At 43.7% G+C, this 18,710-nt stretch overlaps 1 protein-coding gene across 1 annotated transcript; it reads right to left on the bottom strand.

The window, feature by feature from the left end:
* Positions 1–771: 771 nt before the first annotated feature.
* On the bottom strand, positions 772–16,745 carry PAX9 (paired box 9; the record flags this gene model as incomplete). The annotated part of the gene is given in 7 exon segments (XM_080707134.1): positions 772–795; positions 797–864; positions 1,646–1,868; positions 11,661–11,803; positions 15,003–15,728; positions 15,778–16,178; positions 16,552–16,745. Coding segments are annotated over 7 exon segments (1,779 nt in total).
* Positions 16,746–18,710: the final 1,965 nt, after the last annotated feature.

Genomic DNA, 18,710 nt, shown 5'->3' with positions numbered 1-18,710 from the left:
TATTAATTTTCCAATAGATGAATGGTACCAATGTTCTAAAATGTATTTTTAATCCTACATTGCCAAGCAGTAAGAACTTCCTAAACAGAAGGTATGAAAACTGTAGAATTTTACCTAAGAAAATCAGTTGTTTTGAAGTATAACATATAATCACATGCTTACACACACACACACACACACACACACACACACACATACACACACACACACACACTCTATCCCACAGCTTTATTATTAACATTGAAGTGAAAAATAAATCGGTCTGGAAAGATATATCAGTTGATCTGTGTCTTGTAATTCCAGGAATGAATAAAGGGAATTCGTTATAATTAAATAGCATTTGTATTTCTGATACCACCACCAATTTACCTACATGTGAAACATGCTTCTATACAACAATGTAAACTTCACAGCAAGCCATCGTTACATTCATTAGAGCAGAATTTTCCATTTTCTTTAAGTTACAACATAATTTTGGGCTGAGATTGCTGAACACACAGGTAAGCCAACAATAACAGTACAATGTAGCTTCACAGTGGTTTTCTTAACATAAAGTTCATCTTAAGTGTCTTTGCAAAACATTTCACATTAAGCTTGTTTCTAAGTGACTTCCTTTAGAGCTTCTCATTCAGATATTTTCCACCCTCGTCTTTATATGCTTGGCATGTGTGTTGTTTGGTTGGGGTTTAAAATGGGAGACTAGCTTGTTTTATCTGTTTTTTGAGTCCTCTGCTGTAGAAAGAAAATGTCCTTCATGAGGTGCTGAAGCCTTCACTGCACACACAAAATTGGGGGGCAAGTTCAGGTCCAGGCGCCCGAGCAGCCCACCACCAAACAGAGACAAAGACGTTGCCAGAAAGTCACCTTTGTAAAAAACAGAAAGAAAACAATAGAGAGTGGGACTGGGGGAGGGGGATATCCCATGGAATGAAGACACAAATGCACCATCCAGAGTCCATATTTACAAACTAATAGAAAATATAAACATTACTGTATTTGGAACCAAGTCAAAACACCAGGAGGAGCTAAATTCAGAAACTGCTTGGGTTATCATCCCTTCAAAATAAACAACGGATCACTCAAACAAGTCAATTATCGATTGGTTTCCTAAGGATGAATTAAGGCTTCCTTGGTCACCTATTTGATTAGAGGGTGTAATATAACTTTTTTTTCTACATGTGTTTTCCTTTATTGATTTTGCCAAAAAAAAAAAAATCTTAACAATTGCACATTTCAAAAGTTCAGGTTGATTTAGAATAAATATACACGTGTGGTTTTACCAAAGACTAGTTTAAAAAGTTCTTTAAGCCCTTTGAGGGGTGTAGGTTTCTTCACTACGTTAAAACAGTGTGTGGGGAACACAAATGTCTCATTCAATCCTTAGCGTTGCTTTTGTTTTTAAATCCTAAAGTCATGTCAGGTTTTCTGCAAGAAAGAAGTTATGGCAAGAAATATTTAAGTGTCATCGGCACAAAGGACATGAGTCTGTAAAACCAGCTCTGGAGGCAGGAGAGTTGGCGGGCAGCAGGGGTGGGATAGGACACCTGGGAAGGGGGTGGAGGATGTGCTGAGTGGGGAGACCCGAGTGCAGCTGCTGGAGATGGAATTTCCCATCAGAGTGCAGAAGCCGTGACAGAATGACTACCTTCTCTGGCCGCCTGCATTCCCTTGAACGCCAGCGACGCGGGAATGTCACAGTTGTGGGGGGACAGTGGGGTCCCGCCGGCATGTTGCCACCCGTGTCCAGCCACATAACCAGAAGGAGCAGCGCTGTAGGTCATGTAAGGTGACACTTGGGCTGGGGTGGGGTAAGGAGCCATGCTGGATGCTGACACAAAACTACTCACAGCTGGGAGACCATTTGGTGCCTGAGAGAAAGAGAAAAAGGTGGGGAAAAAAATCACATTGCTGTAGTCAAGATTTCACAGGTTCTTCAAGAGAAACAGAAGACAAGTTCTGAGCAAGCTTCTTCTGACTCTCTCTCTCTCTCTCCCTTTTCCACTCTCCCTGCCCCCGGATTATATTCTAAAGGCATCCACAGTTTTACTACCTAAACAAACAAAACGCCAAAAGCTAAGATATCATTCTTTCCACAAAAGTTTTAAGGAAGCTGCAACCAGAAAATTCACAGTATTTGCTTTTGCGATTTGGAAGTATAGGAAGGAGAGGCAGGGCTAGGAAAGAATTCATAGTGATTAAATAGTCTTAGAGTCTGTTGAGCTATCCACGCCGCCTTTGTCAACTTTCCCAATACTGGGGTTTTGTTTGCCTCTTTTGTTGAGGCATTTGCGACTGGCCTGGTTGGTGTAGCTTTCATTTCCAGTAAAGGACAGCAGACTGTGGGCTGTCATGTTAGAAACGCAAAATGTTAAAGAAAACCTGAGCCATATTTTAGGAAGTCGTGGTGAACATAATATTGGTCGGGAAAAGGATATGTAAGTTCTCTTGCAAGGGATTTTTTTTTTTTTTTCAAATGAAGAGCTGAGTATTTCTTCCAGGCTCTTTTGTCAAAAAAGGAAACTGTCTATCCGAATATGAAAGAACTATATATGCATGGTTTAGAAATTAGAGATTTGGCTCACATAGGTTTTGAACTCTACGATGTAAAGTTCTTTTCTTTCTTTCTTTTTTTTTAACCACATGGATATATTTCTTAAAATGAATTTAGATATTTGCAAACAAAATGCAACAGCCTCGGTAAGCAAGCCTGCCTAGAAACCAGTGCTCTCTTGGCATCCAATAAATTATTGTTGGTATCGTTACTATTAACAACACCCCAAACACCCTGATTTCTAATCCTGCTTCTGGCACAAACACTCCACACCCTTTTTCAAGTGGTTTAACTTTCCCCCCTCAATTACTACACTATTTAGAGATAGAGAGTAAATCTTGTTTCCTGGTGGTGACATGAGTGGACGAACATATTTCCTAGTGAAAATAAGATGTAAAAGCTAAAATTGTATTTAAAAAAAAAAACCTGATTTAATCCTTTAGAAGTAACTAAATCAGATATATGTTAGATACTTGGTCCAATTCAATTACAACATAGAAATTGTAGTTTGGGGGGTTTTGTTTTTTCTTTTTGTGGTGCAGGAGATCAAACCCACAGCCTCCTTGCACATGCTAAGCATGCATTCTACCACTGAGTTACACTCCCCACCCTGGAGATTATCTTCTAATTTAATTCCATTGGTTATTATTATTTTCATTTTCAGCCCTATGAGAATGCAATGCCGAGGTCTCAAAAACTATGTTTGCAATGTACAGTAAATATACATGGAGTAGAAAATATGTAAGAGTGTGATTTAGCATTGCTTATGAATTTCTGACCAAAAAAGGAAAAAAAGAGAAGGCTTAATCTTGTGTCCTTGATCTGTAAGAACACACACTGTGTGTCTTTCTGTTTGTCGGTGTTTGTTTTTTGAAAAATAGGAAAGGCTAAAGGGAGCTAAAGTTTCTTGAGTATCTCCTATGTCCTAAGTACCAAGAAATGCCCAACATATCTTATAGAATTATGAGGACTGATGAATTGTAGCTTATTATAAACTGCTGCGTTTATCACAATTACATTAGGAACACAATACAGTATTCAATGGAAATTAGTATTTCCATGGGCCTGAAGGAAAATATAATATTTTTATTTCCTTCCTTCCTTCGGGATGAACCCAAGAGCATCCTATCTCCAAGCTATACCTCCAGCACTATTTTATTTTGGAACAGGGTCTTGCTAGATCATCCAGGGCCTCACAAAGTTACTAAGGCTGGCCACAAACCCACAATCCTCCTGTCTCAGCCTCCCACATACTGGGATTAAAGGTGTGCACTACCACACCCAGGTAATGCCATAATTTTTTTTAACAAAATACAGCATCATGAACAAAGAAACCATTGCATATCACTGTTGAATAAAAATAAGACCTTACCCTCTTTTTCACACATAAAGATATAGATGAAGAGATATATCCCTTTACTCTAGGCCAACTAGCAAGTCTGTGGCTATGTGTGAAAAGAACTTATCACTCCTGCCTGATCCAGGGTCCTCTGTAGCATATCATTCTGCTTTTTTCTGGACAGTTAGAAGATAGGCTCAATTTAATCTCAAACTAAATAATCTTTTAAAACATCTAAGAACATATTCTTTTCTCTTCTAGAACCCAATTCCCATTGTTATATCCTCATTTGTTTCTTCTTAATATGATCCCTTTTCCCCTCTTTGTGAATGGCTTATTACATCTCCAAAGTTAAGGCTGCCAGGAAAGTAATACCAAGATAACTATCAAATTGCAATAAAAAAATCTAATACTGCATAGACAGCATAGTTCCAATCACTTTTATTCAGAATTGTCCCAATAACTTATGAGAAATTAGTTCGGAATGGGTCCGGTCCAATACAATATAAAAAGGTATTCACATCAGTTTTTGGCCTCCTCCTGGCAATAATTAGTATTTAATACTATTGATGCCCATGTGCATCCAGAAAAATAAAATGTTAAGGTCTGGATGTATGGCTGGTAGTAAAGCACATATTTAACATTCACTAGATCCTGAATTTTATCCCCAGTCTATAAAAAGAAAAGAAAAAACATCAGGTGTGGTGGCACATGTCTGTGATTCCAGTTCTTGGGAGGCTGAGACAGGCGATCACAGGCTCAGCAACTTAGTGAGACCCTCAGCAAGTTAGCAAGACCCTGCATCAAAAAAGTAACAGGGGTGGGGGTATAGCTCAGAGGTGAAATGCCCCTAGGTTCAATCTCCAGTATAGAAAGAAGAAAGAAAGAGAAAGAAAGAAAGAAAGAAAGAAAGAAAGAAAGAAAGAAAGAAAGAGAGAGAGAAATGAAATTAAAGGAGGGAAGGAAGAAAGAAAAAAGGGAAAGAAAGAAGAAAGAAATAATTATTTTTAAATAATAAAAAACCTTCACTCAACATTTTATCAGTACACAATGCTAAAAGATTTAATGCACTAAAAATAATGACGTGGCACAGAAAATACCTGTTGTTGCCTTATATTTTCCATTACAGCTAAATACTCCTACTCATTCTTTTTTTTTCTTTGCATTTTTATCTTTTATCCAAAATTACAGTTCTCTAAAATTCTTCCTTTGTCACCTTCCCTCTTCTCTCTAAGGAACCTTGTCCTTGGAACTACTGCTCCTTGACGGGACCCTTTATTTAGGGCAAGTTGGCTATTCCCCTGCAGTGTCTATAGTCCCTTACATAGACCTGTTTCTTTGTTGTTTGTTGTTTATTATTGCTGTTGTTGTTTGGTCCTGGGGGTTGAACTCAAGAGGCTATCTACCTCCAAACTATACCCAGCCCTAATTTATTTTTTCTCTGAAGCAGGGTCTCCTTAGGTTTGTGAGTTTCACTACTTGCTGAGGCTACCCTCAAACCTGAAATCCTCCTGTCTCAGCCTCCCAAGTACTGGAATTACAGGTATGTGCCACCAAACCTGGCTGATACACTTTAATTTTTTTTTTTTTTGGTCCTGAGACATGGCTGAATTTGATTCTCATCTTAAATAAAGCTCCTGGAACCTAGGAAAGATAAAACATTGGATTTAGGCCTCACCTTCAGATGCCTTACTTATTCCATGAGTACCTTTATCAAGTGTAAAAAAATACTACTGATTTTTCCATATCTGACTACTTTATCATACTCAACATATCAAACTTGATTGGTGTTATTACTTATAATCATATTAAATATTTCAAAGTCCTCTAAAATCCACAATATTTATTTAGTGTCACTTTAGTGATGCAATCCCTGCTGCTGTACTGCAAAAAGAAAAGGTGGAAAGAAAATCTCAGAGAGAGGTGATTGATCTTAAAGAAAAAAGCAAGGGGAAGCTAAAGTGTTCGCTTAATAAAAGAAGAAAATAGAAATCTTTAATCTCAGTATAAAAATAGTAGTATAAAAACAGTAACCATAGCTTTCCCTCAGGTTAAATAAAGACCTAATAATGGCGGGTTTGTGGGGGGAGCGTCTTAACATTTCATTTCACTATTGAAGCTTAGATTTCAAAATTTAGGAAAAAGGAATAAGCAAGAAGGAACAAACATGCCTAGAAACATACCTGCCTCTTGTTACTCTCACTATTGATTCATCCTAATGACTCAATAAACGCATCAATTTTCTTACTATTAATTTTGAAACATGACATTAGTAAAAGATATAAATCTCTATGAGATAAAGTAATTGTTATTTATGAAACAAATCAGTACAAGAGTAGAATTTTCCACCACGGAAGAGAACAAGTACAGGTAGCGCTGATGTTTGTTTATTCTTTCCAATAAAGAATACAGGACTTGGGCTCCACAACTCTGTTTAATGTTTTCAGTGAAGGGTATGTAATTAATCTGAAAAGCTAGTTAACTGAGTAGACTACCAAATGCACACCATAAATATAGTAGGAGCAAACATGCTAAATTACTCTATTTAATTAGATTGTAAATATGATTTATAAATCAACCAACATATGGAATCCCCAGGGAAGAGTAAACAAATTTTCCAAATGAAACCCCAGCAATGGGCATGTAATGGAAATCTCATTTTTGAAAATAGCTTTACCTAAATATTTCATAAATAAGACTTCAATCCATCAACCCCTTTTTTTATGTAGATCTTCCATGAAGGCCAGAAGAATTCTCTAAAAGAACTGTGCAAATTATCTACTAACTAATTTTGAAAATGAGATTTATAATACAGAGCAAAACAGACCAAATTGCATACGCTGGAAAAAGCAAGTTATTTTCTTGGTTGAATAGTTTTGGGGGGGGGGGAACGGCTTTCATTCTGCCGACATTAAAGGAAATAGTCTAGAAAAAAAAGATTTAAGATGCAATGTAGTTCTAGTTAAGGTTATTACAAGAAAAAAATGAAAGTATGAGTTTTCATTTCACTTATTCTAAAATGTTAGACATTTTAGATTTGCCAGTTTCTTAAAAATATTATAGCTAATATGTAGACAGGGACTTCTATCCCCACAAAATAGGATACATCACAGGCATCTCATAAAACTTAAGTTACTATAGGTTTCTGAAAGCTAGAGACGTGATACTCTTTCTTTAAGAACAAAACAAAAAGCTAGGCAACCTTTACCACAGAACAAGCATTATACTTTAAGGAAGCAAAATGAATAAAGCTGCTGGAAAAAGTCAATAAAAGCTCTAACCTGGCCATTCCATTATATGATTTATGTTTGTTCCATTTATTCCTCCCCCTCTAAGAAAATGGGCATTAGTATCCAAGGACTTGTGACCAAAAAAGGAAAGAAAACTGGTAATGACAACTGTCTAGCAACTGGTGATTGATTGTAGTCTGTTTTTTCAAATTTGGGGGAATTGTCTACTAAACATTTTCTCTTTTGGATAAAATGAAAGTAGCAATGCCAAGTCCTCTACCCGCAGACTGTCATCCACCCATCAACCTACCTGCTTCTCCCATTCTAATAGAAGGAGTTTACTGTGGTCTTATGATAAAGTAGATTTAGCCCCAAATAAGAGGTGTGCACTTTCCTAGCATTTCAATCTCTATCATAAGCAAGAAAATATTTCAGATCTGAAAATAAGCAAGATTTTATAGTTTTTGGTGAAATCCTTTTCCTGAAATCATTTTTTCTGGCTATTCCTCTTCCCTTCTTAATTCATTATACAGTGACCTAGTAAAACAAATCTGATAAAATGAAATGACAGTTATAAATATGGTTTTGACATTCATCCACAAAGACCTTAATTATCCTTAGTTATCATATTGTCTATCTAAATGTGTCTAGGTAACGAGAAGCTGCTACAGTACTTAAACTATTGCTGAATATTGTTTTTCTAAAATATTATTGAAATGAATGTACTCTTGACATTTTTTTTAAAGTTTTACTTTGTATTTAGTTGACACATAATAGTTGTATGTATTCAAGGGGTACAGTGGGATGTTTCAGTATATGTGTATATTTTATAATGATCAAATAATAGTATTTAGCACATCTATAAACTCATACACTCATCATTTCCCTGTGGTAAGAACATTGAGAAACCTCTCTTCTAGTTGATTTGGCTTAACATTTTTAAAGTTACCTTTTCCTGTTATTTTTTAGAACATATTTGACTAATACATAATTATAAATGTTGTTTCAAAATGCTACTAATTAAAAGTTAATCAGAACAACGGATTTTTTAGGGCAATATGAATTTCAAACACTCTATTGGGACTTGCCTAAGATTTCATCCTCTATAAAATCATAAATCATTTAATAAGTCACCTTTATTTTATATGAAGAAAATTCAGTTCAATTTCATTTCTATCCTCATGGGGACAGGATGTTCCCAAGAGTAGCAAGTTTTTAAGACAGTACTAAAAAATTACATTCAGGATTCTGAAATTCTATCTTTATTTCAAACACAATGGCTAAGTGAATGTTTCATGAAAATTTTAGATAAAGTTATGTCCTTGAATTCAATGATTTTTACAATATGTTTCATTCTGAGCTTTTAAAATTTCAAGTATTTGTAGATTATTTTCTATTTTGGACATCTCAATGTGTAACTAATGTTATATTGAGGTTTCTAAGTTAACATATGCAACCCATACATGAAAACTTATAAATGTATCATTCAGATTACTTCATAGTACCAGATATGCAATATTCTTTCCTAAGAAAGTATGCCCATTTGTATAAAGGTTTTCAAGACCCATAGAGATATTTATAAATTGTTTGAATAAAATGAAGCATTAATTCATTCAGCTTTGAATGAAGAGGTGGATGTATTCTAATGTTCAAGTTTCTCTACCTAATATTCTTTAGGCATCTGAATTGTATTCAATAGAGGTTTCATGCTTTCAACAGAATAGAACCAGCCTTTAGGAACCAGAGGACATTGTTGCTATTCAGAATTAGATAAAATTATGGACTTCTGGCTCAATACTAAATGTTGGTGAAAAAGAAACGGAAAAGAAAGACTTCTAGATGGCACAAAAGTATCAATTACAGGGCAATGTTAATGTATAAGACAAATTAAAATGTTCTAATATTCAAAAAACAAAACATAGGAATATGTGCAGTAGAAATGTGCATAGTTCATATTACTAGGAATCAGGCATCTTTCTATCTTAAATCTTTGTTTGAGCTGAAAATAATCCATTGCTATTTCAGCCCTTTGGTAATTTTCTGAGACAATATGCTTTTATTAGCCCTATGATTCTGAATGCTCTCAATCTCCTTTATATATTAAAATAAAACTGGTATATAATATTGCACTACTTAGTAACAACTATATAAGCCCTGAAAGTATTTTGTGTGAAAAATTTCGACAATTCTTTGCCAAAGACTTTCAAGTTTTGTAATACAGAGGGAGAAATGCTACCTGAGTTCACATTTTGGTTGAAATATCCTGATAACATTTTTAAAAAATAACTTCTAAAACCAAAATTGCCTTTTAATGTTGGTAAGAGAAATGCACACATATGTGACCCTTCGTGTGTGTAGTTCTGATTTTATCCTCAATGAAGGTAAAGTCTAAAATTGCTCAAAGACACAGTTTAAGGTTATGTGCGTATTTAGCATATCTTCAGCACTGAACACTATTTTGATAATCATAATAGACCAGCTACTCCTTTACGTTATGCTTAGAAATATTCCAGGTTTTGAAATTTTGCACCATATGAGTTATCTACCTGTAGGCATGGTGCACATTACCCTATTACAATGAAGAACTTTTCAAATAGTTTGCTAAAAATGTCTTTCTATTATTTTAAGTGTTTTTTAAGTATTTAGAGTAATATTTGTTTGGCCACTTTTACTTATTTTTTATAAAACTGACAATTTAGTGATTGAAAATTCAGTGTATAACATGTAATCAATTTTTATTGTTCAGAATGTAGATTGGACTGTTTCAAATCATGTTTAAAGCTTTTATTTTAGTAAACTGATAGTTTACATAGAAAATATATTATAAAGTAACTATTCTTAAACAAGACCCAGTGCTAGGTATGTAAGTCAACAGAGTAAAAATGAAGATCCCTATCGAGGTTTTGAGGTTATGGGACTGCCTTGTGTATAAACCGGGTTCATCAGTTACACATGGGAATTAGAGTCTTTCAACTCTTTACTTCACAAAGTTATTCCAAGAAATGATGACCTATGAAAACCACTGCACACCGATTAAATGGTTGCTTCTATTCTCAGTGGTTTATATTTACTTTCTATTGTTTGTAACAAAATGCCATGACTTTTCCTTTCCTTGTTTTTTTTTTTTTAAAGATGGGCTCTCTAAAGAAAGTATATTCTTTTAAATACTGCTGGATTTTAGAAGTGAATCTCTAACTGTCCTTATAACCGCAGGTAATATTTAAAGAATGCTTACTCTGTGCAATATGGTTCCGTATCTAACTGAATTCTCATAACATCTTTGAAGTTGGGACTATTATTTCCTCCTTTTAAAGATGAAGAAATGGAGACTCTTAAAAAATTAAATAGCGTGTTTAAAACGTGGTGACATCGGAGCTTCTAACCATTGTATATAATATCGCCTCTCTTTGGTGAATGGTTAATTACAGAGAGGCCCTTTGGGGATGAAAATTGACAAACTTGCTTATAATATCTCATTGGCACTCTTTGCAAAATAAGAAAGAAAACTTCCCTTCTGTGCTGCTATTTTCTGTGATAATATGTATTCTGACTCTGATTCGACAAAATCAGAAAGGGAAGAAGTGGAAATGAGATTTGTTAGAGAAAATAATGGCTAGCATTTTCCCTGGTGAGCGAATAAGAGTCCCGCTTCGTTTTAAAAGCTGATTTTGACAAGAAAATATTAAACGTGTTAAGACTTCAAAATAACCAAACGAAAACTAAGTATTTGGAGGCTTTGAAATTGGAGTTTGGGGATTAAGAGAACTGCAAACCTACCCAGGTCTGCTCAGGGGAACCTTATGCTGCCTTAAGGCCTGGATTTTGAGTTTTGAACTCTTGACTATAGCGTAGTGACGAATTTAGATTCAGACTTTGAGGCTTTTTTTGTTTGGGTGGTTGCTTGGCTTTTCTCGAGAAAAAACAACACCAACACAAGAGTGTTTCTTTTGGAGAGTCAGGGGAGGGAGGGACGGAGGGAAAGAAAAATTAAACGCTCCACAGCCAGTCCGTATAATTTGAGGTTTTCTCACTAACCTCCCTTGGGAGATTACGATGTGACCTTTAATCGGGAAATGGTAACTTTATTGCCTCTATCTGCTTGCCCCTCTTCTCAAGATCGCAGGACCAGCCAGCCTCGCCAGTGTGTGAGCTGGGCGGCCGGGAGCTGTCCCCGCGCGAGGTCCCCAGCTGCGCCCGCCCGGGGGCTGCGCGCGGACCCCAGGCCCGGCCCGGCTCCCGGGAGCTCCTTCTTTGCTTAGCTGCAGCCGGGCTGCGAGTCGGGAAAGGGCTCCGGGCGCCGCCTGCCCGAGCTCCAGAGGCCCGGGCGTTGCAGGCGCTTCGCAGGGCCCGCCCCGGGAGCCGCCACCCAACTCCGCGCCGGCCTCCACCCCCCGCCTGCCCCTCCGACGGCCGCCCCGGCTCGGGGCCATCTGCCTGGCCTTCCCTCGGCCGGCAGGCTCAGCAAGGGACCCTCGTTCTCCATCCCCCAAACCCCGGCCCCCACGCCACGCCCGGGGCGCAGGAGCCCTCCCCTCCTCACCTGAGCGTACTTGGCCTCCTGCTCCAAGGCGCCCTTCTCCAGCCCGTTCACCGCGTGCGGGGCAGCGGCGGGGAAGTTGTTGCGGCCCAGGCTGCCCCACTCCTCCACCTTGGGGCTGTGGTAGGGGGAGCTGTCGCTCACTCCTGGAGGGCGGAGAAGATGTCAGGCTGCAGGCCTAACCCGCGGCCCCCTCCTGAGACTCGACCTGAACCCTGCGACCCCCGAGAGCCTTAGGGTGTGCGGGGGCCCTCGCGCTGGGCCTCCCTGGGCCCGGCTGGGCCCAGTCACAACCTCCTCCCATCCCACCCTGGAGGACCTGGTGAAAAGTTCTCCTAAGAGCAAGCAGGCCTCTCTCAGTGGCTTCATCCATGCCTGCAAGAAAATGTTTTTCTTTTTTTCTCTCTCTCTCTCTCTCTCTCTCTCTCTCTCTCTCTCTCTCTCTCTCTGTCTCTCTGCTTCAGTCAACCTTTGATTTTCCTCCTTTCTTCCTTGGTACCCCAGAGAAAAGAATGAAAGAAACCCGGAGAATCTTGAATCAAAGCAAAGAACCAGTGAGGCTGGACGCCCCATTCTCAGCTCCTCAATCCTAACCCAGGGCCCACTGGCGAGAGAATGACAAGGATCTGGAACTGGGGCGGCTGAAAACGGAGAGGGGAGCGCCCTGACCTCTGTTGCCTGGGTTGGTGCTCAGAGACTTCTAAAAAAGTGTTCTCTGCATTGTGGGGACCTGGTGCTTATGTCAATAGAACAAAAGGCCTGCAAAGTCCTTAGCAAACAAATACCTAAGTGATGTCCACAATCCACATGCAAAATATATACTCCAAGAATTTCCAATTGTGTGTACTAGGGACTATCCTGTGAGCTCTATCTCTACATATTAAACATATCAGCTTATATGCATATGACTAAAGAGAAATAAATCTTGCCATTGTCACTGTAACTATCACCAGTGGCAGTGGCAGGGGAAGAGGGAGATGGCTTTTTTAGTATAAGAAAGAAAATAAAATAAAGGTTAAGAAAATGAAAGTAGAATTAAGTGTTAAGAAAAGGAGTAGAGCTACCAGCTATGGTGTGTGTGTGTGTGTGTGTGTGTGTGTGTGTGTGTGTGTAGATGCAAAGATTATACGTGTAAGGTTAGTGCCACAGCACCTATGGTTGTGCACATTGAATCGTTGACATTTTTAAATGACCAAGTGTCATTTTTAAAAGGAGCTAGGTATTTGAAGACTGTAAGCAATGTATTTTTTTGTCTTCTATTTTGCTCCTATGGGTAGAAGAGTGATGTTTGACAAAGCCACTATAGTACTGAGGGTGGAACCCAGGGGCTTTTCTACCTCCGGGCTATACTCCCAGACCTATTTTATATTTTATTTGGAAACAGAGTCTCACTAAGATGCTGAGAGCCTCGCTAAGTAGCTGAGGCTGGCTAAGTAGCTGAGGCTGGCTTTGAACCTGTGTGATCCTCCTGTCTCAGCCTCCCAACCCCTGGGATTACAAGTGTGTGCCCCCATGCCCGGCTGACAAAGCCACTATAACTTAATTTTAAACACTTCCATCTGATACATTGCATTGAATGGGTGGTTCGTTTGTAGAGATCTATTGTTTTATATTCCTAGATTTGTCGAGTACCAAGTTATGTAAAGCTGACATCCAGAATCAACAATAATGAAGAGTGGCTCCTCTCCACCATCCACCTTCCCAACTGACATTTGGTCTGACTGTAGGCTCTCTAGGGAAGAAAAGTTTTCTTTTTAACTCCATCAGCCGTTTCCACAATGCCGCTCTCCTCCAAAGACAGATTGTGTTCCTACTTTTGGTACCAGGAAACTGCTGGGGTCCAGGGCTGCCTGAGTTCCATGGCTTTCCAGACAAAAGGCAGTCGGTGGGCACAAGCCTGGAGTTATCTTAAGAAATTGAGATTCCCCTGTGAGCCCTCGTTTCTGCTGATCTCACACTTTCCCATGAACAGGGGCTTCCTTTAAATGTCAGTGAGGTCAGTTTATCCTATAAATCAAGGGCAAACTCTCTCCAGCTAAAGCCCCAACTAGCTCCAAATAAGACAAAACTGGGCTCTTGTAAATTCAGTCAGAAAAACAAGAGGATGAGAAATTAGGGCCCTGCTTTAATTACTTAAAAAGGTAATTGTGCCAATGTGGTGGCAAAATGCAAAAGGCAGGAAATAATTAAAGAAACTATTTTCCCCCTTCCTATTTAATTTTTTTCCTCTGAACATTTTAAACTTCACACGGAGGAATTAAGAAACTCCACTCTCCATCCTCTCATTACTTAAGTTTGGAGTCTTGGGCATTTTAACTTTCCTTTCTCCCTACCAAGAAAGAAGTTAACGCCTTTTTATTTATTTTTTAACAACGCAGTAAAAGAAAACAAACACAGGTCCCCTGCAGAAGCCTGCCTGGACAGGGGGGCCCGCGGGATGGTTCTGACCATGCAGAGAAGCAGCTCAGGATGCGGCAAGGCCAGGGGTGAGGTAGAAAAGGAAGAGAGGGATGGCATCGCTGAAAACCCACGGGTTATACACACATGCCCACTCACATCCCCGGGGGGCCAGCGGACCCTAAAGGAAAGAGATGGGGTCGGGGGAAACAGGAGACAAAGTAGGAAAAACAGCATGAAATCACCACGCATTTGTCCAGGTCGCTGCAGTGGTGGTCATGTTAATAGAGTGGACAGGAAAGAGGGAGGGGGAGAGAAAGATGGGGGTGGAGGTGGGGGATCAGGAATTAGCTACATGCAAGTTTCTAGTAGTAACTGGGACCTCGGTTTCCGAGGAAAATGAACTAAAGCATAAGAATGAAACCAATTAGGTGACATTTGAACTTCCTGCCTGAGCAAATTTGGCCTGATTGCCAGAATCCGAAAAGAAGAATACTACAATTTCCACACTACGGGACCCCTGGCTGCCGCATCTGATCCCCAGGCGAACTGCCTGTAGCGGCATGTGCAGCCTGCAGCCCCAGGCCGGCTCGGGCCTCCCGGGCTGCGCCCCAAGTCAGCCGGGCCCCGGCCCGGGTCGGCCGCGCTCTCCAAGCGCGCAAGCCGGGAGAGGCTGCCGCAGCGCGGGAGGCGGGGGAGGGTGGAAAATGCGAACCATGTGTCGGGGACGGGGGATGTTATGGGTCTGGTAGCTTGAGATGAGACTGTGTGTGGCAAGAAAACAAGGGGCAAGAGTTTCAAATTAACGAGATCAGGACACCCCCTGGGAAGAGGCCTTACGCTTCCAAAAGCAAAAAGCCTCCGGTGGTGGGGTAGAGGCCCCCGAGGCCCCGCGGCGGGTGCCGAGACCCGCTCTGCACAGCCCCCGCCGCGTCTCTGCGCCCTTACCTTGGTCGGTGATGGAGCGGATGCCCAGGATGTCGGTGACCGAGTGCGAGGAGGGCCAGGTGCGCGGCATGGCCACCGACCCGGGGATGGCGGGCACCCCGGGCGGCGTGGGCACCTTGGCGGCCGCGGCGGTGATGGGGCCGGGGTACGAGTAGATGTGGTTGTAGGGCAGCGCGGGCTGCGGCGCCGGCTGGTGTTGCTTGTAGGAGTCGTAATGGGCCTGCTGGGCCAAGTTGCCGATCTTGTTGCGCAGAATCCGGCTGATGGAGCTCACCGAGGGCACGTTGTACTTGTCGCACACGCCGTCCGCCAGCAGGCGGTCCCGGATCTCCCAGGCGAAGATGCCGGGGTCCCTCTGCTTGTAGGTCCGGATGTGTTTCACCACGGTGGGGGTGGTCACCCGGGGCTTGCTGCCCCCGATGGCCCCGGGCAGGATCGACCCGGTCTCGTTGTAGCGCGCCAGGATCTTGCTGACGCAGCCGTGCGAGACCCGGAGCTGGCGGCTGATGTCACACGGTCGGATGCCCAGTTGGGCCAGTTCCACGATGCGAAGCCGGATGGCGTTGGGCAGCGGCCTTCCGTTCACGAACACTCCTCCCAGCTGGTTCACCTCCCCGAAGGCTGGCTCTGCAAGAGGCACACACGGCGCGCCGCGACGCGCCCCCGCCGCTTGGCACAGCCGCCGGCACTCGGCCCCTCCGCCGGCGCTCAGGCCGCCCCCAAGCCCTAGGACCCCCGGGCACTGCCCAACAGCCCCAAACGGGCTGCGCCTGGCCGCACCCCTTCCTCATTCCTGCCGCGAACAAGTGGCGAGACGCAGGGCTGCCCCGAGGGTGCCGGTCTCCAAGCAGGCGGGGTCGTCGGTCTTTGGGTCTGAACGCACGCCCCTCGACGGCTGGACACTGGAGCCCTTCCCGCCGCCACCCCCTCCCCAGCGCCGCGCCCCGAGGCCCAGCAACGCCGAGGGGAAGCCCGAGGGGTTTCTGCCGCGCGGGCCTGGGTGTGCGTGTGTGAGACCGGACTGAGATGGCCAGCCGGGCCGCGGCGCGCGCCAGTGCCCCAGCTCCCTGCCCTTCAGATCTGAACATGGCATCCACAGCCACCCGGTAGCCGGTGTTCTCGCCGAGCTGCTGTGCACGCCGCTGACCCTCGGCAAGCTCCGACAAGTTGTAGGAACTCGAGCAAAGTCAATAAGGAGAGTGTGGGCTCCCGCCCGCCCGCCCTCGCCTGCGCGCTCCCTCCTCCCTCCCCGCTCGGTTCTGACAGCGGCCCCCGCGCCACTCACCCATGGCTCTGAGCAGCACACCAACCCGGCCCCAGTTCCGCACGCCCCGAAAGAAACTTTTCTCACGGCCTCAGTGGCCCGGCCGGTCGCCTCTCCGGGCTGCCGGTGCCTCGGCTTCTCCCCGGGAGGAGGCGGCGAGAGTGCAAAAGGAAGGAGTAAAAGGAAGTCTGTGCCCTGATGAAAGAGGCTTGAGTTCTGCATTTCAATCTAAGCAGCAACGTGGGCTGGGCTGAGCAGGGCCGGGCGGCTCCGTCTATCACTCACCAGGGACACGCCCCCAAAGAGGCGGGCCCGAGGGCACGCCGCGCGGTGATTGGTGCGCGCCGGTGAGTGACAGCGCACCTCGGGAAACTCCTTCCGCTGTCTTTTTCAGGCTGGCTCCGCACCTGAGTGACTAAATAGAATGAAAATGAGTGTTTGACATCTTCCCGAGAGGTGGCAGAAACGGACAGCGCCATCCGGCTAGGAGAAATGATGAATAGGCAAATTAAAGCGTTTGGTCTGAATGGGAGAGAGTCCGTGGAAGTAGGGACCGAGGAGACCTTTCTGGGGGCGCGAACGACAACGACGTCTCAGAATTGAGGTTAAGACTCTAAGAGCGAGGCGAGCGCCGCTGTTTCCGCGGGACAGGCGTGTCTTAGAATAATGTGAGCTTGGCCTTCGGGGGGCTTTGAGGAGAGAAGCGCTGCTACCCGACAATTTTATGTCATTTCAACCTGCTCCAGTTAGCCAGCACGCAGGTGTGAGAAGGTGGGAGGGTGGGAGAACCCTGCACTTAGCCCAGCCCGAAGCGCTCGGGCCCAGGAGGCCCTTCCAGCGACAGATCTCACGCCCAGAACTCGTCTAGGACGCGGAGCTCCAGGGGCCTTGTGAGGGTCGGAAAACTCAGCCAAAACGTCGTTTATGCCAGCGCACCCACCACCACCACCACGCACACACACAGACACCTCCACCCACTGCTGGTGCGTGGGCGCCCAGCTCCAGCCACTCCTCAGGGGAACCCGGCCGCGGTGCAGGGCCGCGAGCGCGCGGACTCACAAGTTTGCCAAGGCCTTCCACCTACGGAGCCATCGCAAAGGGGGGTTGATTAAACATGAAAGAGACTTAATGCCGAGAAGATGGGCGCCGACCCTGAAGATATGCATAAATGCATATGTATTTTCCCGCGACTTCTATTTTGCTACCAGAAGCCCTGGGGCTCTGCCGGCTTCTGAATTTTTTTCACTTTCGTTCATTCTCTTTCAGCTAAAGTGGGCAGTATGATTTCTGGCGGCCAAAATTATTTATATTTGAGGTAAAGGTTGTAGAGAAGGGGAACAAGAAATAAACAAAATGAGCAGCATAGTTTAATGAATTTGAGTTGTATTACTTTGAGTAAAAAATAACGATACTTCTACGTGACAGTTATAACGATACAAGACTCCTTCTTGTGCATAAGCTGGTTGGGTTTATCTTCTCACCATTCAGAGATGTGTGCGTGGATCTGGTCCTCGCGTGGGGAAGATCGCTGGGCCCAGATGGTGAGCCACTAAGTGACTAGATCCTGGGGAAAACTCATATCCAGTTGTGCTTCTTAAAATGAACACTGATTCCCAGGTGCCCACGCTTCTAGGTTGGGGATGCACTCAAATTTACTTAGATTATGGAGGATTTGAGACATGAAAATGAGTTCAAACACCTTAGATTCTTTACAATAGGGGGAGGGGTCTTGTGATGTCTCACAGCTAGAAATGTTTGAATTTATTCTCCTTTTGTGCGTGCAGTGGTTGGCTGGTGGGTTGTTTTGGTTTCAAATATTTAAAATAGTCTCGAGGTTTGACTTGTGCTCAATTCAGGCCTGCCCCCTAAGACTTGTGGCGTGGCACCTCCTGGAGCTTTACAAGGAGGGCCTTGGGGAAACCAACGTTTTTAGCAGCAGTAGCTGCTTCTTAGGGACAGAGTGTAAATTAATTGAGACTCCTGAGCGGAGCTTGTGATTTTGCCTTAGGCTTGTGCATAAGAAAGAACGGTGCTGGGCAACTCGGTCTGGAGTCATCCTCCTCCTCACGCCCCCCCCCCCCACGCAAGCAAAGAGTAGCGACCTCTAAACGCGCCCAGTTGCGCGTTCACACACTGCTGGGCCGCTCTGCGGTTACAAGGTCGTTCTGCCTACGGGCCGGCAAGACCCCGTGCCCTGCTGAAGGTCAAACAGCACCAGCCGGGACTGATCAGGGGCCGGTAAGGTTCAGCGCCCTGGCTGCGTGAATTTAACACACAACATCTTCTAGTCCGCTGCAGACTCCTTCACCTGCTGCGCTTCTCCCTTGCTCTTTTGCAGGTCCGCCGCCACCTCTCGGTTTTCACCTGCGGGATTTGGCCGCGGCTGCGAGCGGCCGGAGCTGCTCCCTGGGGGCACGCAGGCAGTGTATCCCTGGGCAGCGGTC

The sequence above is a fragment of the Muscardinus avellanarius genome (genome assembly GCF_963383645.1).
Source record: "Muscardinus avellanarius genome assembly, chromosome: 12".
NCBI classification, from domain to species: domain Eukaryota; kingdom Metazoa; phylum Chordata; class Mammalia; order Rodentia; family Gliridae; genus Muscardinus; species Muscardinus avellanarius.
Note: the sequence above shows the minus strand (reverse complement) of the source record. Positions and strands in the feature narration are given on the sequence as shown.